The sequence below is a fragment of the Capra hircus genome, chromosome 2, assembly GCF_001704415.2.
Source record: "Capra hircus breed San Clemente chromosome 2, ASM170441v1, whole genome shotgun sequence".
NCBI classification, from domain to species: domain Eukaryota; kingdom Metazoa; phylum Chordata; class Mammalia; order Artiodactyla; family Bovidae; genus Capra; species Capra hircus.
Genome location: NC_030809.1, coordinates 74,577,451 through 74,600,543, shown reverse-complemented (window position 1 = coordinate 74,600,543; position 23,093 = coordinate 74,577,451). Strand labels below are relative to the sequence as shown.

General features: G+C 38.4%; 1 protein-coding gene across 14 annotated transcripts in view; it reads right to left on the bottom strand.

Moving 5' to 3' along the window:
- R3HDM1 (R3H domain containing 1) overlaps positions 1-23,093 on the bottom strand; it is a 163,054-nt gene continuing 139,961 nt past the window's right edge. For 11 of the 14 annotated variants that reach the window (XM_018062273.1, XM_018062263.1, XM_018062267.1 and 8 more), the window contains 6 exons: positions 7,867-7,970; positions 5,754-5,923; positions 4,164-4,308; positions 2,677-2,759; positions 2,267-2,351; positions 1-1,391 (listed from right to left, as the gene is read on the bottom strand). In XM_018062273.1, the coding sequence (XP_017917762.1) occupies positions 1,030-1,391; positions 2,267-2,351; positions 2,677-2,759; positions 4,164-4,308; positions 5,754-5,923; positions 7,867-7,970 (949 nt within the window). In that variant the 3' untranslated portion in view covers positions 1-1,029. The remainder of the gene's footprint in view (positions 1,392-2,266; positions 2,352-2,676; positions 2,760-4,163; positions 4,309-5,753; positions 5,924-7,866; positions 7,971-23,093) is intronic. The other 3 variants (XM_013969941.2, XM_013969947.2, XM_018062308.1) reach the window with 1 other exon arrangement.

The window sequence follows — 23,093 nt, the reverse complement described above, 5'->3', positions numbered from 1 at the left end:
TCATTTAAAAAGGTGATTTTAACTTACAAAAGACAAAGTGGGTATATATTTGTAAACATTTATTCTTTTGAACTGAAAAAGGCTTGCATCAGCACACATTGTACAGCCTTGCAAATTGAAAAAAAGGTTCCTTGTTCATAAGTGCAATGAATCTTTGATGTCCAGTGATCCGCTGCAAACAATGAAAACACATTTTAAACCACTTAAGTTTCCAGCACTCATCAAATGCATTTCCTCAGGTGACCAAAAAAAAAAAAAAAAAAAAAAAAATCCACAAGTAAGGGAATGCAAGTAAGTGGCATTTAGTTATCGGAGGGACACTAAAAAAAAAAGTGGAAGTATTTTCCTGCCTAGAATGATTTCTATTCCCCTTTGAATCTAAGTGGTTTGATTAAGAAGTGTTAAGAACATAATTTACTTGACAGTGTTCATATGACCTAAGTGAATAAGGAAAGGACCCTATGAGGGAATTCTTTATTTTCTGGAAATTGTTTGTGTTTAGAGATACAGGGGAAGAGTAATCTTTTGTTTGTGAGCTCTCCTCAGTCACCTACTGGGCCCCCCAAAAGACAGTATGTAGTTTTAACTTGGCTACTCCACGCCTGCATTCTTATTCCCCCAAATTCTATGTCGGGTCACACTGTGCTGGCTGCAAAAAAGAAATACAGGTTGCAACTGGTGGTACTCATTTTGAAGAATAATTTGCTGTACAATAGAGCTTTGGATCTGATACAAGAATTCAGAAATATAAAACAAAATAACTATAAAAGTTAGGAGGCATTTGAACAGCATTTCCTCAGAAAAAGCTGCTAACTCTGTATCATTCTGATGTGGATTCCTACAGTCATTTGGGGTGAAATGTGTGTTTTTCCCCTCTTTGCTGGATCACCGGCCTGTCTTCAGAAGTTGTAATGCCATGACCACACATCCTAGGAGTCTCTATCATGTTAACAGAAGCTCCCGATACCAAGCCAGTTAAAGATGGGTGACGATGGGGGGATCACAAAGGCCAAGGGTCTGAGGTGGCTGTTACTGAGAACTTGCCCTTTCCAAAATGTGAAAGTCATAGTGCTTCTTGCTTGTTCTCAGCTTAAACTTGTTAACCGAGTTAATTTGTTTCTTCAATGCATTCTGCGCAGCGGAGATGGAGGGGAATGTGGCTAGGACGGTGTACGTGGAGGCCAAGTCACTGGGTTTCGAGCGTTCGGGGTTGACAGTGCTGTCGCCACTGCCACAGCAGAGCGGGTGGCGACGCATTTGGGGCTGGGACTGAGGGTCCCGGAGCCATCGGATCTTGGCGCCAATTTTAAAGAGTTCCCCAAAGAGCTTCTCGGCTTCCATGCGAGTTATTCCATCTGGGAGTTCAGTAATTTCCAAGACCTTCCCAACAACTAGAATGGAAAAGGTAGAGAATTAATCCCTGTTACCAAGAGGTGGGCAGAATGTACTGCAGACTCAAATGACACAGGAAATGAACACAATTTTCTGAAACCATTCAAATCCACAAAGTTATACTTGGTATGGCCATCTTCTAAATATTTCTTACTTACTCCCAAGCAAGGGGTGCAGAGAGGCCCATGCCACCGGCCACACTCACAGCCTCACATACAAAATGCAGCCTGTGCAGTGGCTTCTTCAGACTAGGTGTGTGATCCTGGGTACAGGTTCCTGAACTTCAAATTCCCATTGTCAAATTCTACGTTATCTTCAGTTTTTATTTTCTGGCTGTGTCGTGAGGCATGTGGGATCTCAGTTCCCTGATGGGGGATGGAACCCATGCCTCCTGCATTGGAGAAGTGCAGGCTTAACCACTGGACCACAAGGGAAGTATTCTGTATGTTATCTTTAAAACAGCACTTGCCCTAACAAACCCAAGGAGACTGAATAGAAAGTTAAGGTACAGACTTGAAAGCCCTCTGCCATAGAAAGGTGTATTTGTTCTTCAGACTGTACTGCCTGAAGGGTGTAAAGAATACTTCCTTTCTCTAAGAATACAGAGCAGTGCATTGCATTCTACCTGTTCCTCTCTTTCGAATCCCTTTGGTCCCTGCACTCCTCCTAAACCTACCTTTGTTTCAGTACTCCCAAACCTGAAATGAGACAGAATTAAAAGAACATTCAAGAAGCCTGCCTTCTAGATAGCATAATTGTCTAAGACTTTGTGTAGGATTCTAGACAAGGAAAACCCACTTCTGTGGTGTGGCAGTTTTAGACTCTCAGGCCAGCAGTTTATAGAAGCACATCTGGATGCCTCTTGGGGACACACCTGCTTCTCCTGCACCCAGGTCGGTGGATGCAGCTTTTTTGGCTTGTTTCCTTCCTCGGTTGCCATGCCTGTTGCCAGATTGACCCTGAAAATCCACAAACATGAGAAATAAGGTTGATGCTGCTGCAAAATGTAATGGCAGTGTCTGACCACTTAACACTAACCGCACTCAGTCTGGGGTTTGTACTTTAGAAGAAAAAATAACCAACCTCCAGGCCTTCTGAATTCTGCCTCAGTGGCAGCAGAACTTTGGCCCATCACTTGCTGTCAGTCTTTTCTAAGTAATGGCACCCAATGCCTCCTGCCACCCGCCCCCAACCCCTCATATCTGGACTGTGCTGGGAACTGATGCTCCTACCACCTTCTCCCTCACTCTGCTCTCGGTAGGGCCAGGGCAGCAGCTCTCGCACCTGTTGGGCTGGAATGTGTCCGTGCAGAACAGCAGGAGGGTTGTACTGCAGGGTCTGGCCAAGTAACGGGTATCTGGCATCTCCTGAAAGTTAATAAAAAATCACTTTCACATTTTCCTTTATTCGGGTACAAAGTACTTCACAGAGTTTTCTCAGTTGTCTCAGGATGAGAGAGGAACATATTCTACCAAATAGAATAAAAAACTGGAGGCACTGACATCTTTTTAAAAAAAATTAAAAGCCTCCACATATCCTTCAAAGAGCTGGGGTAAACTTCTGCAAGCAGGAGGGACTAACAACAAGAGTTATGAAGGAGGTGAAGTGGGAGGAGCTGGTAGACAAGTTAGCATGGAGAGACACTTCTCTGTAAACCTTAACATTCTATGTGAAATCCTCCAAAGGAACTATAAGAACTCATTCCACCCGTCTGAGATACTAAAACCCACATTTTCTCTGATGGTTAAAAGTGAACGGAACATACATTCAGGGGACAAAAGAAACCTTGGAAAAACATGAAGCTCTCTATCTCCCCCAAATCATTATTAATTACTATAAATATATTTTCTTTCACACCTTAGTGCCTAGAGTCATCCCATGGAAAGCGCTTCACACACACTGACTGCAAAAGTTTTGTCTGTAATGTTTGTGTAGTCTCATTTTAACCTAAGTCCCCAAATGCCGCACATTCAGTGTCTGGAGGAGGCTTATGGGTGGGTGCTAAGGGAGCATCTTCAGGAAGTCATACAGTGCTTCTCCTGACAGTTTCCTAATAGAGACAAGCAAGGCGTGAGCCTCTTGCCACTGTGTGGAGCTCTTTTCTGATGAACACTGTCAGGGTGCTTGGGCAGCTCCCTGGTAGAACACACCCATGACATACTTGCTCCTTCCTTAACACTAGCTGAAGGGCAGATACAACAAGAAGGTTTAGCACCGAGACCAGAGACACAATTTTAAGCACAAAGAGGGAGTGAAGTGGTATTTAATTGAGATTTTAATACTCCTTTCCTTAATGAATGATGTTGAATACCTTTTCAAGGGCTTAATGGACATCTGTTTGTCTTCCTTTTTGAAATTACCATATAGCTTGTTCTTAAAAATTCAGATACTACTTTCCTTTTTAATGATTCTTTAAGACAGTATTATTATTTTTAAAATATTTACTTATATATTTACTTGGCTGTGCCAGGGCTTAGTTGTGACATTTGGGATCTTAGTTCCCCAACCAGGGATCAAACCTGTGATGCCTGCAGAGGAAGTGTAGAGTCTTAACCAGTGTACTGCCAGGTAAGTACCATTAATTAATTATTAATTGTGATGAAACATTAAGGTTAGGAGAGAAAATGGTAACAAACAAAAATGCCCGAGGAAGGTGAAAATGCAGTCCTTTGGAAAAGGGAAGGCAGCAGTATCAGGTAAATTACAAATTGATGGGGAGTGAATGGATGTCTTAAAATTCTCTGAGGCTGTGACTAGCTTTCTGTACTTACCTTGCCCAGAGACAAAAGGTCTAGAAAACTGGGGTATGATGGCAAGTGGTGGTCCAGAGGGACGGACAGTTTTCAGGGTAGACAGCTGAGCTGGTGCTGGTGACTGAGCTGGTGAAATAATGGGACTACTGAGTTGAGGACTGTGCTGCAATTATATCAAGAAAACAGGTCAACATTTTAGTCAGGGTTTTTGAAGAGTTCCTTTTGGACAGAAATTTTTATTCTTTCTGATTACAAATATGTACACATTACATTATAATAGGTGCTTGTTATTTAAGAAATTAAAACAGTACAGAAATTTATAATTTCCAATTCCCAAGGATAAACACTAGTAACACTGTTTCTATGCACATGTATCCATATATCTGCTTTACAAAAATGGAAACAGACTATACATCCTATTTTCGAATTTTACTTTTGTACTTTTAAAATAGTATTGTAGATACTTTTCCATTAGAAAATATACACTATACACCATACTGGTAGAATTTTCCTAGCTTTTAAAATTGTCCATGTACTTAACTGAGAGTTTTCTCCCCTAGTATGGCTTCATATTACTGTTTAGTATTGTACTTTCACTTCCCGCTGCAGTGGCTTCTTTGAGAATTTCTGGTAGGGCAGGTCTCAAATTCTGTTTATCTAGAAACTTTTAATTTCTCCCTCACTTCTAAAGAACAGTTTTACTAGATATAAAACTCTTGGTTGACAGTTGTTTATTTTTTTTAAAGTTTGGCACTTTGAATATATTTATTCATTTTTTGCCCCAAAATGTCTTTTGACTGGTATTCAAGGAAGATCCCCATACATTGCATCTGATTGTTAGAACTCTTGAGTCTTTAAATTTATAATAGACTCATCCTTCGATTCAAAATGCCATTTGTTTGTTAAAGAAATAGGCAATCTGTCCAATAAAATATCTGTGGTACCTATAAACTGTTTTTTATTTTCTTCCTGTATTTTCTGTACAGTAATAGCTAGACTCAGAGAGGCTTGATTAGATTCAGGTACTATTTTCTTTGGCCGCCCAGGCACAGCTTATGGATTCCTTAGTTTCTTGATCAGAGATGGAACCTGGGCCCACTTTAATTGATGCTACAATCGATCAGTTGCTTCAAGTGTTGTCTGCCTAATCTACCTATTTGAAAGCTTCTCATAAAACTTTTCCTGATGTTTTTGATGTTTTCTTGTTCGTTACTTTAATAGGATTCCAAAATATCGCTTTTAAAATTCTATCAGTGTTTTTAGATTAATTGATTGCATTTCTTCTATGATGAAGAGCCTTCTCTCATCAACCTTCTGGTTACAGTAAAATGCAGTTCATATGGGAAAGGCAAGATAGCAACTTAATTCATTTTCTTTAATAAAATTCAGATCTAGTTTATCTTCTTAATTTCTAAATTAAAAAAATGTTTAATTATCCAAACATTGGGAAACAGTATTTAAATTATCTGGCTATAGAGAATGTCCAAACTTCTTTACTAACCTGTTTGAAAAGATTTTAAATTCAGCATCAATCTTATAGGTTGGTCAACCTTATGTGACTAAGTGTTCAAAGTTTTAAAATTAAAATAGACAAAAGAAGCATCTTACCTGAACAATATTGTCTACACTACTAAATTCCACACACTTCTGTCCTCTCTGGTGATCACAGTAATACTTGTTCTGCTTCCACTGTGGGGGTGAATGGGCACGAGACTGCGGATTGTTTGGTACGCTGAGCTGCATCATCACCATTCCACCACCAGGTGGAGGTGGTGCTACTGAAAATCAGAATTAGGACCCAGCAGTTAGCACACTTTAGCAAATGGCTAGTTTCTTTAAACACCAAGATAATGACAATACTTTTATATCGGATCAAAATTTTATTGTTATTTATGTAAGCCAGATTTAAGCTTTGATGCTTCATACAAGTGTTGTGTGTTTAAAAAAACATTGAAATTGACTCCGTAGACCTAAATATCACACTTATCCTAAACATAATAGGTCAGGAACGTCCAATTATCTAAAAGACCTAGAGAGTAGCACAATTGTGATATGACCTATAAAAGTGCTTAATTTTTAAAGTAAATTTATTTTCAAATAAGCATTATTCTAAATACATAAAGGAAAACTGGGAAAAAGAAGTACCCTACAGACATTTTGATATATGGTAAAAAGACATCTTTTGAGTGACGCAGTTGCATGTGGCAGGGAAAAGTTTGGCATATGGGATTCAGAAAGCATAATTTCAGTGCTTTGAAATGTCCTATGACTCAGAGAAGATTACTTACCCTCTTTTACTGTATTTTCTCATTTGAAAATGGCTGGGAAGACCACGGTGGCTGACTTTAAAAGGGCTGGAATAGTCACATGAACACCCAGTGACAGCTGGTTTATTCCTGCTGTGGCACCAGTACTGCAGCACTACTAGTACTGGGAATGTAACTGCCACTCACCGTTTCAGTGTGAGGGAAGGTGCCCTGGGGCCTGCCTCCAGCACCACTGTTTGCACGGCAGTAACCGTATTGGGAATTTCCAGTTCCCCAGAATTAGCACCAACCTGACCTGGCTAGGCACACCACAGAAGGGCTGACTGCTTAGGAGTATCTCAAGGTTCTCCTTGGCCACAGCAGCCCAGATTGATGCAGCCATTATTTGTCATATATTTGATAATCATCTATTGTTTCTCTGTTTCTTCGAGAGATTACATGTCGACAGATCATTACAATAAAATATGGTCTTATGATAAAGGATTGTTTAAGAAACTAAGGAAGCAGAGAAAACAAAGCAACAGACTCAGTTTTAAGGACTGAGCAAGACTTTGCAGAAGACATGATTTCTGAGTCAAATTTTAAAGGTACGCAGGATTTTGGCAATTGGATGCTGGAGCGGCACACCAGGAGGAGGGAAGAACAGGTACAAAAGTATCTTTGGCATGAAAAAGCACAGTGCATTCTAGAAATAGAGTTCTGAGGGTTAATTTGCAGGGAGTGGAAATGGAGAATCTATGCAAATTTTTAATTCAGAGGAATGACATGAAGAGACATCTGTTTCAGGACGATAATCCGTGAACTGTGTATGTATGTGTGTACGTGTTGGGGAGGAGGAAGGCTGGGTATGCGGACAACATAAAAGAAGCAAAAGTAGAAGCAGTGAAGAAGGAAAGAAGGTAACGGATTTGAGGAAATGGTGACAGCCTAAGTGTGAACGAGGAGAACAGAAGAGAGTCAGGATTTTGAAATCTGTACTGCTCCCAATATGGAAGGTGAAGAAGGGGATGAAAAGGGAGAAATATTAAATCTAAAGTGCCTTTGACATATTCCTGGTTAGGAAATGTCCAATAGGCAATTGGCTATGTGGTCTTGTCGTGGCAGAAACAAATTTGGGAGACAGTGGCAAAAAGCCAAGGTTGAAGCTTGGGAAGTGGTTGAATTTCCGAGGAAGAACCCAAAGAGTAATGAAAGAAAGAATATCAGTAATAATGAGGCAGGCAGGAAGGAGAGCCTGAGGAGGAACAGAGAGCAGGGGTACTGGTAGCAGGGGAAAGGGAAGAAGTGGACTGAACCTGTTAAACCTGACTTCTCATGTGCCCTGAATATCCTGGGCATATCTCAGCACCTAACAAGTTGAAAACCTTTTTCCTAGAAATGTCCAAGGAACTTATTTCTCAAATGGACAAACCATCCCTGCCACCTACCCCCCAGCCCCAATTATCTATTCATACCTGCACACTGGTGGCCTTGGAGCTGCTGGGAATTGCATGGTGAAGTAGTTCGAGGAAACTGTACTTGTTCTGATCCTGGATGTTGCAAGTAACCTACTGATGAACTATGGGGAAAAAAATAAAACAAATACAAAAACACAGCACAATGAGATGGAGATGACTGTAAAGACTCTTTGAATGAACAGTCCTGGAAATTTATTAAAAATAAATTATTTTTCAAGTAGTAAGCTTAGTACAAGTCAAATTAACTCTTATAAATTGTGAGTTATATGTAATTACTTTTTGAATAAAAATAACTTTTTATAACACAGATATTAAAAAAAACCTGCTGATTTTATTGCTCTTATTCTTTAAAACTTATTCTAAATAGGGTTTTTGTACTGTTCAAGTAATTATTTTAAAAAGAAAAAACTCACTAATTTTACAAAATAAAAAAGTACTTTATTTGAATCTCTCTAAGCTATATTTTGGAGAAGGCAATGGCACCCCACTCCAGCACTCTTGCCTGGAAAATCCCATGGACGGAGGAGCCTGGTGGGCCGCAGTCCATGGGGTCACTAAGAGTCGGACACGACTGAGTGACTTCACTTTCACTTTCATGCATTGGAGAAGGAAACGGCAACCCACTCCAGTGTTCTTGCCTGGAGAATCCCAGGGATGGGGGAGCCTCATGGGCTGCCATCTATGGGGTCGCACAGAGTCAGACATGACTGAGGCGACTTAGCAGCAGTAGCAGCTAGCTATATTTTAGAAAAGAAAATATGCAGTTGGACAATGATGAGATAGAAAAAAGACTTTATTCCTTAAAAAATGTAATATATAAGGAATAAAATAAACACTAGAACATGATTCTGACATTCTAATATAAATACTGACAAAAATAAAAGGCTGTTATTGTAAAATGTCTTTAAGGTTTTCCCTGTTTAACAATTTTTCAGGAAAAAAGTGAAACTCATAGAGCAATACTGTGAATTCTGAGAATTCTGAAGTAACTGGAAACTATCTTCATTTACTATAAAACCCTGTTACCATCCTTTTTTCATCATTTAAGTCAATTTTCTTTACATAGTATTTTATTTCTTAATATAGCTTTAATCACTTTCTGCATTTACATCTCACATAACTGCATCAAAAATACACATTCGAGCCAACGATTGAATTACAAAGAATACAGGGAGACATGTTAACACCATGATGACACAATCAGTCAGATTCAGGCTCTGGGACACTCTACAACACAAGTGTGTGAAAACATAAGCAGTACTCTAAAACAAAGACCAATTGGGTATTTGATATAATTAAGAAATTGTTAAATTTTTTAGAATGTGAAATAGTACTCTTAAGCTAGGTAGGTTTAAAAAAACCTTTTAGAGATACCTATAATGAAATACTCATAAATGAAATAATACAATACTTCGGTCTATTTTAAAATAACATGAGAGGAGGATGAAGTAGAAGTTTAAATGAAAACAGATTAGTTATTATTAATAAATGCAGAAACTAAGTGATGGTACATGGGGACTTCAGTGCACTTCTATTTACATTAATGTATATTTTTAAATGTCTGTTTAATGCAGAAACTAAGTGATGGTACATGGGGGCTTCAGTGCACTTCTATTTACATTAGTGTGTATTTTTAAATGTCTGTAATGGAAAGTTTATAAATGATTCTCTAACTCAGGCTGACAATTCTCCAACTAATAATAATATGTAAAGTTTTATTGTCTTCTGTGGCAGTAACTCAGTGTAGTTCAATAACAGTAAGAAAGGAATGCAAAGGGACAAATTCACAAAAAGTGATTTTGGGCCATATGACAAATTGGAAAAGTAGTACTTTCTAAAACTGATGTTAATTATGATCAGAATGTGTTATGAGTACTAGCCACCTGTAGAAATAATACAGCTCAGGCATAGTTTGTAAAATGTACAGTGACTGGGTCGAACAGAAAGCTACACCATAGGATAGAAGGACTTTAGGTTCTTCTTCCTTCACTGGGATGAAAATCCAATAGGATCTTAACTATGTTAAACGTACATGAAAGTCAAAGTCGCTCAGTCATGTCTGAGGCTTTGCGACCCTGTGCACTATACAGTTCAGGGAATTCTCTGGCCCAGAATACTGGAGTGGGTAGCCTTTCCCTTCTCCAGGGGGTCTTCCCTACCCAGGGATCGTACCAAGGTCTCCTGCACTGCAGGCAGATTCTTTACCAGCTAAGCCACAAGGGAAGCCCAACAATACTGGAGTGGGTAGCCTAACCCTTCTCCAGCAGAGCTTCCCCATGCAGGAATTGAACTGGGGCCTCCCGCATTACAGGTGGATTCTTTACCAACTGAGCTATCAGGGAAGCGCTAAAACTACATACAATGAGAAGAAAGATTGAGAGAATGTGATATGAATATGACAACAGAAATCACCTTAGGGTTGTAGATATATCTGCTGATTCCTGATACTTTATACTTGCTTTTGCATTTTCCAAAAACATGCATGCATTTTATAATCACTAAAAATACCCTATGAAAACTGCTTGAAAGGTTCTACTTTTAAATGTTGTATTAGGGATTTAGTATCAATTAATAATCTGAATCTTCTTCAGATGTCACAGTATGGCCTGTGATCTTCTGAAATATAAACCACCTTCGATTCATCTGAAGGACAGACTTCAGTCAGGTTTGCTCTCTCTGGAAGAAATATTAGCTTTCTGCCATAAAAGCGTTTTGCAATTCAAAGTGATTTCTACTTTATTTATTTTTTATGAAGCGGGTGTCTATTTAGGACAATATAAATAGACCCTCAACCAATTTGAATTTGACCAAACTAATATGCTCAATTAAGGAAAATGAATGTCAAGTAAAACTTCTGTTGTCCAATATCTGGAGTTTTCCCTTAAATGCAAATGGTCGATTTTTTTAGGTTTTCTGGTTAAATGCTTCTATTCCTAGATGTATTTCATTTATAGCTCACCTATTTTCAATCTGAAACAGTGGAGAAAACAAAACTATGTAGACTAAAAAACACAGAAAATATTAATATTTCAGAGACAAAACAAAAAGATGTTGGGACATCTAAGATAAGATTGTTGCTTTCACTGAGAACTGAATCTACTTTGTATCCTGGCAGCTAAGACAAGCTGTTGAATCCAGAGAATTATAAGACTCTGCCAGGATGATAAAGGAAGCAAGTATGTAAGCTTTTGGCAGGTGCTGGATTATAGACATATCATAATTGCATTCTATGATGAATTTAAAGCAAGTAGTTAATTATAGAGGAATGTAGTCCTTTGACAGAAGATATGAAACACCGTTCATATTTTACTGGGTAACTGAGAGGATAAAAGGGAAATCCTGCCCAAAGAGAGGATTACTTCCCTTTAAAAAATAGACGGGATGCAGAAGTACTCGCAGTAAGGGCTAATGTTTTCCTTAAAAACAAACTTGTAGTTTTCAAGTACCTGAATGAGACCAGAGGGTCTGCACTGCACACTTTACATAAAAGATGCCTTTGATTTGAGAAATTTACGGGCAGCTATTATCAAACACAATCAAACACAAAGATATCTATAGTGCTTCTGGTGAATGACTGAGTTTGAAATGGGCCATATTCTCACCAACCCACTAGTGTAAACTGGTTCTCATCAAGCACCTATGTTAGTGGACCTATGGATATATCACTTTACTAGCTCACTGATGTGGCAGAAAACATTCACCAAACAGTAATTTTAGTTTTAGTACAGCTGGTCCTAAGATGCTCTTTTTGAGAATACCTTAGCTACTTATTAAGTCTGTTCCTACTGTGAGACCGTAACATTGCCACTGGCACTCAGGAAGATGCTTGTACATCTGCTGTGTGATATAGCTGGAGAAGAGGCATCCCATTTCTCAAACAGCTTCATAAAATCTTTTACAATAATTTCAAAAGATAGGAGGCCAAATAATACAATTTCTTATTTTTTGAACCAAATTTCACCTATTAGAGAGTGACTTCTGGCACAACAGTTTGAGTTTACTCATCTTATCTCCCCACTAAGACTGGAGAAAGCTATTATAGGTGATGGAAATGATCCTAAGGATGAAAAGTAAAATAGAAACATCTATTCAAGAACATCTATGAAAAGCTAGTAAGAAAGATGAGTCTGGTATTTGAAACAATATCACTCCCTCCTGCTTCTCTCAGTGAAAACAGCCTACTCAAGACCACTGCAGCAAAGAACACAGAGCTCCCTCTCCCCACAACATCCAGAGGGAGGGTTTCTTCCTAAGAGTGGTATGTTAGCTTTCTCATCCTGCTCCCAGGTACCTGCTGCTGAAGCTAAATCCTGAGTGAATGAAGGTGAGAGACGGGAACTCCTTTTCCTTCACAATCCATGTATAGGACAGAGGATCTACTGTGGGTGTGGTGTGCTGAGAATACTGGGGTTCTGGTCAGATTACCCTTGCCCCATCTCATGAAGTGGTGATTTCATGCCAGTGATCCTAGGCTGTGGTCTCCTCACCCTCCACCAAGTGATCAGCTTATAGGGTAGGGTGTTATCTCAAGAAAAGCTAATAACTGTCCACACCCCCAGCTTCTGAGCCCTGGCTCAGAGATTTCTGGGGAGAAAACAGGGGTCATAAGACAGATAGCATCTGTTTTCTCAAAAGAATGGTCTTCAATTGTAACAGAGAGGGAAGACGTTCACGCCTACAGGTGCTTTCAAGAACAGCGAAAAGTGAAAGTTGCTCAGTCTTGTCTGACTCTTTGTAATCCCATGGACTCCTGCCTGCCAGGCTCCTCTGTCCATGGAATTCTCCAGACAAGAATATTGGAGTGGGTAGTTGTTCCCTTCAAGAACAGGAGTGGGTGTGATAAAGACAACTGGGAGGAGATATAAAATTCAGGCTAAATTGTAGGCCTGCTAGTTCATAGGAAGGAAATAGGCAAAAATACAGCAGGAATGATCCTTTCTTAGGGCAGAATAAAAACCAAATACTAACTACAAAAACTTTTGCTTCAAAGGAGCCAGATTTTGATTGAATTACTTTGTAGAGCAATCTGTGAGTCAGAGCATTCAACTGGAAGCAACAGAGTAGTCAGCTGGCAGTTAGCGGATATTGTCAAGGAAAAAGAGAAACAGAGTCCTAGCAAAACCACTGTGATTCTAGGATGACTGTGAGAATACCCAAAGTAGCTTTCTAGCTTTCCCTACTTGAGGAACAACATCAGAGGCTGAACATTTGGAGTGCTGGGAAGTTTAAATAGACTTCACTAAAGTAATCCAGTCAGTCAGTGAACAAATTAACAAGTGAACAACAATAACCAGACTGGCTACATTATTTAAGATATCCAATTTAAAAAATTACAAGGTATACAAATAAACTGGATAAGTGTAACCCCTACTTTGGACACAAGCAGGGAACATAAACTGCCTAAGAGAAAAGACTTTTCACATTTATCAGAAAGACCACAGTATAGCCATTATAGACATGTTCACAGAAACACAGGAAATCATGATTAAGGAAGTAAAGATGGAATGGTGACAAGTCTGCATTAACAAATAGAGAATATTAATAAAAGAGAGAGAAATTATATTCAGTCAGTTCAGTTCAGTCACTCAGTCATGTCTGACTCTTTGAGACTCCATGAATCACAAAACGCCAGGCCTCCCTGTCCATCACCAACTCCCGGAGTTCACTCAGACTCACGTCCATCGAGTCAGTGATGCCATCCAGAGGATGCCATCTCACCCTCTGTCGTCCCTTTCTCCTCCTGCCCCTAGTCCTTCCCAGCATCAGAGTCTTTTCCAATGAGTCAACTCTTCGCATGAGGTGGCCAAAGCATTGGAGTTTCAGCTTTAGCATCATTCCTTCCAAAGAACACTCAGGGCTGATCTCCTTCAGAATGGATTGGTTAGATCTCCTTGCAGTCCAAGGGACTCTCAAGAGTCTTCTCCAACACCACAGTTCAAAAGCATCGATTCTTCGGCGCTCAGCTTTCTTCATAGTCCAACTCTCACATCCATATATGACCACTGGAAAAATCATAGCCTTGACTAGACAGACCTTTGCTGGCAAAGTAATGTCTCTGCTTTTCAATATGCTATCTAGGTTGGTCATAACTTTTCTTCCAAGGAGTAAGCGTCTTTTAATTTCATGGCTGCGGTCACCATCTGCAGTGATTTTGGAGCCCAAAAAATTAAGTCTGACACTGTTTCCCCATCTATTTCCCATGAAGTGATGGGACCAGATGCCATGATCTTCGTTTTCTGAATGTTGAGCTTTAAAGCCAACTTTTTCACTTTCCTCTTTCACGTTCATCAAGAGGCTTTTTAGTTCCTCTTTACTTTCTGCCATAAGGGTGGTATGATCTGCATATCTGAGGTTATTGATATCTCTCCCAGCAATCTTGATTCCAGCTTGTGCTTCTTCCAGTCCAGTGTTTCTCATGATGTACTCTGCATATAAGTTAAATAAGCGGGGTGACAATATACAGCCTTGACATACTCCTTCTCCTATTTGGAACCAGTCTGTTGTTCCATGTCCAGTTCTAACTGTTGCTTCCTGACCTGCATATAGGTTTCTCAAGAGGCAGGTCAGGCGGTCTGGTATTCCCATCTCTTTGAGAATTTTCCAGACTTTATTGTCATCCACACAGTAAAAGGCTTTGGCATAGTCAATAAAGCAGAAATAGATGTTTTTCTGGAACTCTCTTGCTTTTTCCATGATCCAGCAGATGTTGGCAATTTGATCTCTGGTTCCTCTGCCTTCTCTAAAATCAGCTTGAACATCTGGAAGTTCACAGTTCACATACTGCTGAAGTCTGGCTTGGAGAATTTTGAGCATTACTTTACTAGCGTGTGAGACAAGTGCAATTGTGCGGTAGTTTGAGCATTCTTTGGCATTGCCTTTCTTTGGGATTGGAATGAAAATTGACCTTTTCCAGTCCTCTGGCCACTGCTGAGTTTTCCAAATTTGCTGGCATATTGAGTGCAGCACTTTCACAACATCATCGTTCAGGATTTGAAACAGCTCAACTGGAATTCCATCACCTCCACTAGCTTTGTTCGTAGTGATGCTTTCTAAGGCCCACTTGACTTCACATTCCAGGATGTCTGGCTCTAGGTGAGTGATCACACCGTCGTGATTATCTGGGTCGTGAAGATCTTTTTTATACAGTTCTTCTTTCTGTGTATTCTTGCCACCTCTTCTTAATATCTTCTGCTTCTGTTAGGTCCATACCATTTCTGTCCTTTATCAAGCCCTTCTTTGCACGAAATGTTCCCTTGGTATCTCTAATTTTCTTGAAGAGATCTCTAGTCTTTCCCATTCTGTTGTTGTCCTCTATTTCTTTGCATTGATCGCTGAGGAAGGCTTTCTTATCTCTTCTTGTTATTCTTTGGAACTCTGCATTCAGATGCTTATATCTTTCCTTTTCTCCTTGGCTTTTCACAGCTATTTGTAAGGTCTCCCCAGACAGCCATTTTGCTTTTTTGCATTTCTTTTCCTTGGGGATGGTCTTGATCCCTGTCTTCTGTACAATGTCATGAACCTCATTCCATAGTTCAGCAGGCACTCTATCTATCAGATCTAGTCCCTTAAATCTATTTCTCACTTCCACTGAATAATCATAAGGGATTTGATTGAGGTCATACCTGAATGGTCTAGTGGTTTTCCCTACTTTCTTCAATTTAAGTCTGAATTTGGCAAAAAAGAGTTCATGCTCTGAGCCACAGTCAGCTCCCCGTCTTGTTTTTGTTGACTGTATAGAGCTTCTCCATCTTTGGCTGCAAAGAATATAATCAATCTGATTTCGGTGTTGACCATCTGGTGATGTCCATGTGTAGAGTCTTCTCTTGTGTTGTCGGAAGAGGGTGTTTGCTATGACCAGTGCATTTTCTTGGCAAAACTCTATTAGTCTTTGCCCTGCTTCATTCCATATTCCAAGGCCAAATTTGACTGTTACTCCAGGTGTTTCCTGACTTCCTACTTTTGCATTCCAGTCCCCTATAATGAAAAGGACATCTTTTTTGGGTGTTAGTTCTAAAAGGTCTCGTAGGTCTTCATAGAACCATTCAACTTCAGGTTCTTCAGCATTACTTGTTGGGGCATAGACTTGGATTACTCTGATACTGAATGGTTTGCCTTTGAAACAAACAGAGATCATTCTGTCGTTTTTGAGACTGCATCCAAGTACTGCATTTCGGACTCTTGTTGACCATGATGGCTACTCCATTTCTTGTAAGGATTCCTGCTCACAGTAGTAGATATAATGGTCATCTGAGTTAAATTCACCCATTACAGTCCATTTTACATTATATTAAAAGGTACCAAATGGAAATTATGGAGTTAAAAAACTGCTAAAATATAAAATTCACTAGAAAGGCCCAGCAGCAGATGTTAATTGGCAGAAGAAAGAATAAATGAACTTGGGAGACAGACTGAAAGATTACACAAGCTAAAGAACAGAGAGAAATAAAGACACAGAAAAAAGAGCTCCAGAGAAATGTGGGGCATTGTTAAACAAACTAACACACATATAATGGGGATTATCAGAGATGAGAGCAGAAAAGATATTCCAAGAAAAAATGGCTGAAAACAGTTCAAATTTATTGAAAAAAAACAATGACCTATTCATCCAGGATCCTGAAATAGCTTTTAGCAGAATAAATGCAGAGACCCAAAGAGATACCACAGTAAAAATACTGAAAGTCAAAGACAAGCAGTATAAGAAAAATGATTAGTTATTTATAATATAACCCTAGTAAGATTTACAGCTGACTTCTAGGCAGACACTATGAAAGTCAGAAGGCAGTGGGATAACATACTCAAAATGGTCAAGGAAAAATACCTGTCAGCAAAGATTCTTAAATTCAGTAAAGCTATTTTCCAAAATGAAGGCAAAACAAAGACTGTAAGTAAAAACTGAGAATTTGTTGCTGGCACACCTTACAGTAGGCACTAACTAGAATAAACACAGAAAGTACAGTATTGTGATCTTAATGTTTGCATCTCCCAGATTCATATGTTGAAGCCGTAACCTAATACAATGGTATTTGGAAATGGGGCCATGGAGAGGTAACTAGGGTTAGATGAGGTCATGTGGGTGCGGCCCTGGTCCAATGGGATTAGTGCTCTTACAAGAAGACATCAGGGAGCGTGTTCTCCTTCTGCTTGAACACACTGAAGAAACACCAAATGAGCTCACAATGAGAAAGTGGCCATCTGCAAATCAAGGGAAGAGCCTTCAGCATGTATCAACCCTTCTGGTACCTTGATCTTGGACTTTCAGTATCCAGAACAATGAGAAAATAAATTTCTGTTGTTTATGCCACCTAGTCTATGATATTTCATTGTGGCAGCTTGAACAAACTAAGTACAGGTATTCATGTACTTGGAAAGATAGCGGAAATGAACATTTTCCCTTTTTTCTGATTTAAGAAGCAAATGTATAAAATAATATGTACATAATGTAATGTCAGACCTACAACATATAGAAATGTAACATATGTGCCAATAATAGCACAAAGGGTGTGGATAGGAACAAAGCTGTATGGCCTAAGAAAATGCCTACTGATGGTAAGGTAATTATCATTATAACAATGTATTGTGTTTGTAACATTAATATAATAGGCATAACAAGAATATCAGGAGAAGTAGGGGAAAAGAGCAGTTATGTAGGAGTAACTTTTCTCTATTTCACTAGAATTAAGCTAGCATAAATCAGAAGCTGATTGGATAAGTTAAGACACATATGATAAATCCTAGAAAAAACACTAAAAAAAACCCCCTCTAGACAAAGGAAATAAATAACAAAAGCAAAATGGCAGACATAAGGCAAGTACATCAGTAATAACATTAAATGTGAATGCATTAAACAATTCAATCAAAAGACAGATGTCAGAAGGGTAAAAAATGATCCAACTATTAATATATGCTGTCTATAGGAGACACGAAGGCTGAAAACAAAAGGACAGTAAAAGATACATCAAACAAACAGTAATCAAGAAAGCTGGTGCGTCTATATTAATATCACACAAATCAGACTTTGAGGCAAAAACTGTACGAGACAAAGCATTTCATAATGGAAAAAAGATCAGGAATATGTAACAGTTATAAACTTATCAGCTCCTACTAAAGGAGCAATACGTGAGACATACACTGAAAAATGAAAGGAGAAACATACAATTCAATGATAGTAGTTGGAGACCTCAATATAACATTTTCTGAACTCAACAGCTTGCTGGATCTTAGTTCCCCAACCAGGGATTGAACCCAGGTGCATGGCAGTCAAGGTGTGGAGTCCTAACCACCGGACTGCCAGGGAATTCCCAATACTACACTTTCAGCAAGGAACAGACCAACAATACAGAAGATCAACAAGGAACAGAAACCCTGGACAACACTACAAACTAACTAGACCTAAAAGACATCCACAGAACACTCTCCAACAATAACAGAACTTACAATCTTTTCAAGTATACGTGGAATATTCTCTAGGTTAGACCATATGCTGGGCGATAAAGTGAACTTCAATAATTTTAAAAGGACAGAAAGAATACAAAGTAAATTCTCCAACAACAAAGAAATGAAATTAGAAATCAATAGCAGGATAAAGTTGGGACACACACATGTAAGCACAAAGTAAACATTACAATACTAAGCTACCAATAGGTCAAAAAAGAAATCAAAACAGAAACCAGAAAATACTTTGGGATGAATGAAAACAAAACACACCAAACCTTATGGAATGCTGATACAGCAAGAGTTTAGAGGGAAAATTATATTGTAAATGCCAATATTAAAAAAGAAGAAAGGACTTCATTAGTGGTGCAGTAGTAAAGAATCCACCTGCCAATGCAGGGGACATGGGTTCAATCTCTGGTCTGGGAAGCTTCCACGCGCCATGGGTCAGCTAAGGCTGTGAGCCACAACTGTGTAAGCCCATGCACTCTAGAGTCCATGTGCTGCAACCAACAAGCTTGTGTGCCACAACTATTGAAGCCTGTATCCCACAGAGTCCATGCTCCATAATAAGAGAAGGCACAGAAAATGAGAACTTCATGCGCCACAAATGGAGAGTGGGGGCTATGCTGGGCTTGCCACAACTAGAGAAAGCCTGCATGCAGCAATGAAGACCCAGTAAAACCAAAAATAAGTAAACAAAATTAAAAAAAAAAATCTCAGATCAATAATCTTCATTTTCATGTTAAGATACTGGGGGTGGCCTGGGGGAGAGATCACCAAGCTTAAAGCAAGCCAAAGGAAGTGAAGAAGAAAGATTATAATGGGAATAAACAAAACAGAGAACAGAAAAGAGAAAATCAATAGAAACCAAGGGCTGGATCATTGAAAAGATCAATAATGACAACTTTTTGTTTAACTGACCAAGAAAAAAGGAAGGAAAACTCAAATTACTAGAATCAGAAACAAAGAAGGGAGATTACTACAGACTACAGAAATAAAAAGGATAATGAAATAGTATAAAAAACTGTATACCAAGAAAATAGATCAAGCTCCTAGAAACATACAAACTGCCAAAACAAACTCACGTAGAAACTGATAATCAGATATAAACAGATAATCAGAGTGGACCTATAACAAATGAAGAGACTGAAGTAGTAATCATGAAACAACTTACACACACACATACACACACACACACACACACACACACATCCTGGCATACAAGGCTTCATCACTTTATCACAGAGAAAAGTTAACAGTAATTCTTCATAAACTTTTTTTTCAAAACAGAAAACAATACTTCCCAACTCATTCTATATTACCCTAAACCTAAAACCAGACAAAGGCACCACAAGACAACAGACCAGTATCTCTTATGACTATGAGAAGTCATAAATGTGAAAATCCGACTGAATGTGATTTATCCCTGTGTCATTTAATATCTGAAAATCAATTAATGTATATTTTTTATCAACATGATACACAGTACCTACAGAAAATCCACAACTGGGGCACTCTCCGTTCTCCTTCTGATGTCTATGTCAGAAGCTTTCTCTGCCCCTTTTCATACTTTAATAAAACTCTGCAAAAGCTCTTGAGTGATCAAGCCTGGTCCCTGGTCCCAAAGCTAAATCATCTTCTCTGAAGATCAAGAATCCAACACCGTTCACCATAAGCTATCAACATTGCCCCTGTTGATAATGTATGGTATAAATATACCATGTTTCTAACTTTTTGTTGCAATGAAGAGCCTTAATTTTGTATCTTTAACATATGCATTAAAATATTAATATACCCCCCCCCCCCACCAAAAGAAAATCCACAGCTAACATTATACTTAAGGTGGAAGACTGAATGCTCTCCAGTCATGAAGATAAGGATGTCAGCTCTCTCAACGTGTACTGAACCTAACACTAAGGTTCTAGCCAGGGCAATGAGGCAAGAAAATGACATAAAAGGTACCAAAATTGAAAAAATGTTACTGTCATCATTCCTCTCTTCTCTTAATGGTTTTGCAAATATTATGATTGTTATTTCAAGTTATTATTTTTTTGATGGGAGAAAATGTATTCTTAATTAATAATTAATTTACCTGAAAAGCAAGTCCCACATATCTACAGCTTTTACCAGCTATGAAAGATATCTTTGAAAATTCAAGAAAAGATGGCAAGAAAATATGTTCTAAGAAGTCACTTGAAGGAAAGAAAAATAAAAATGCAAAAAACCCAAAAAAACAACAACAACAAAAAGAAAGAAGTCATTTGGTTTTCTGCCTTTTTAAACCCTTTGACATCTTACTGCCAATGATTGGCAAACAAGCTTCCTGAACATTACTTAGCAGACATGTGCTGTGTTCCCTGAAGATGCTGTAAGTAATCCATATAATCCATTTGGGGATTGTAGCAGTCTGAGTATCACAACATTTAATTCATTAATAATAAAAAGAATGAAGCAGTTAACAAAGAACAAGCACTCTGAATCTCACTGGTCCCAATAACTGATTCACCACCTGTGACAACCTGAGTAAAAGAAAGAAAGTGAAGTTGCTCAGTCGTGTCCAACTCTTTGCGACCCCATGGACTACAGCCTACCAGGTTCCTCCATCCATGGGATTTTCCAGGCAAGAATACTGGAGTGTGTTGCCATTTCCTTCTCTAGATCTTCCCAACCCTGGGATTGAACCTGGGTCTCCTGCATTGTAGGCAGACGCTTTACGGTCTGAGCCACCAGGGAAGTTCAATAACCTGAGTAAATTCCAACCAAATTTAATCAGTCTAGCAGGAAAAAAAAAAGAGAGAGAAATGAAAGTTTAAACCATTCAGCGGTTACTCCGTATTTCTTTTGGATCATTTTTGTTGGATTTTCCTATAAGTAACACTTTTTTACAACCTTTTTGGAGCAGTTTTAATTTTGGGGGGTGGGATAATTGTGGCAAAACTCTGAGGCAGAATTACAGAATAAAAAAGGACAGGAGTTCTGTGTTTTGTTAAATGTCATCATCAGACTGAATTATGGACAAAATGGGCTTCATATGCCCAGAACCCAGCAATGTTTGTTTCTTTGCTTAGTATCTTAGTATAGCTAAGTGTTTTGTCCTTTTGGGGTTAAGGGTGTGTAATTCTCATTTTTTAAGATAGCTGGTGAGAGTGAATATTTTCTTATGTGATAATTTATCACTAGTTCTTGCCAAGTGGGTAAACTACTTATTTCCATGAATTGTTTATTTGTAGAGTTGCAATATAATCATCCTAGAACATACAGAGGTGATAAAAACGCTTGTAAGCTTTTATCAGACATCTGTCACATTCACCCATATCTTGATGCTTTCTTTTTAAAAATCTGTCTTGATGTAACTGTGCTGAATCTTTATATTAAAACAACCTTTAAAACATTCATCTACTCTTTGATCATGTCTATCTTGAATCTTAATGCTTTTTATTTTTTAATGCTTTCCTATCTTGAATCTTATATCAGTGAGAAAAGCAAAGCAATTAAGTATTTTCACGAGCTCTTCACCACACCTATCTATGTAATAATATCTGTACCAATGCACTCACTTTTTTTTCCCCGTTTACCACATATGAATCCTCTACATCTTATATATGGCTTACTGACTTCCATTTGAGTGTTTACTCTCATCCTTCTTGGGGACCTTACTGCTTTTCCCTCTCTGCTATGGCAACATACCTCTTTCTGCTGTCTTTCAATTTCAGCATATAAAGACTTATTTTTTCAATTAAGAACAGATTACTCTCTTAACCTTATTTTCCCCTCCCCTATACTGCTGAAAGGGATGCAATTCTCAAAAGTTGTCTCTATCTACTGTCTCTGATTCCTGTCCTCCCATTCTCTTGGCTTTTAGCTCTTAAAGTCTTACCCCCATAATTAAGTAGTTTTATTAACTATTTAAAGGGTTTGAAACATATATACAAGAATACCCAGAAATATGAAGAATCTTAAAGCACTGTATGATATAAAACTATGTAACCTCCATTTGGATTAAGAATACCAAGTCTCCACACCTTCCCTCACCATTAATTCTAACTGTTGTGTAGTAGTGCTCCATATGGTAGGTTTAACATTTTAAACAAATTGTTTCTGAAGGTTTTTTTTTTTTTTTAAATTATCGAGATTTAAGGATTCTTGATATACTCTCTAAGAACTTTTTCAAATATATGATTTCCCAGTCAGTATAGTGCTTGACTTTTCATTTTTATTCTTTTGTGGAGCCAGCTTTCATCTGGTATAATTTTCTTCCTGTATCAAAGACTTCCTTTAGAATTTCTTGCAGTGCAAGTGAGCTGGTGATTAATTCTTTCAGTTTTGCATGTTTGAAACAGTACTGTTTCTAACAAGAAATCTACCAAATTCATATCTTTGTTCTATATGTAATGTTATTTTTTCTCTGGCTACTTTTATAATTTTCCCTTTAAGTTTTAAGAAATTTCCTCTGTATTTTTTTTGCTTGAAGTTTGTTGAAATGTCTGGATCTGCAGGTTTCGAATCTTCATAAGTTTTGCAACATTTCAGGATTATTCAAATTTATTTTTTGTCCTCCCTTTTCTTCTCTTGAGGATGCCAACTGCACATGCATTAGGCCAAAAAGTACTGATGCTCTGTTCATTTTTTTCCCAGTCTGTTTCCTCTGTCTGAATTTTATATTGGCATTATTTCAGTCAGGTTCAACTGACTGATTTTTTTCTCCTATTTTTAGCCTTTGTTTCTTACTTCTTTGCATACTTGACAATTTTGGACTGGATCCCAGCCATTATGAATCTAACCTTGTTGAC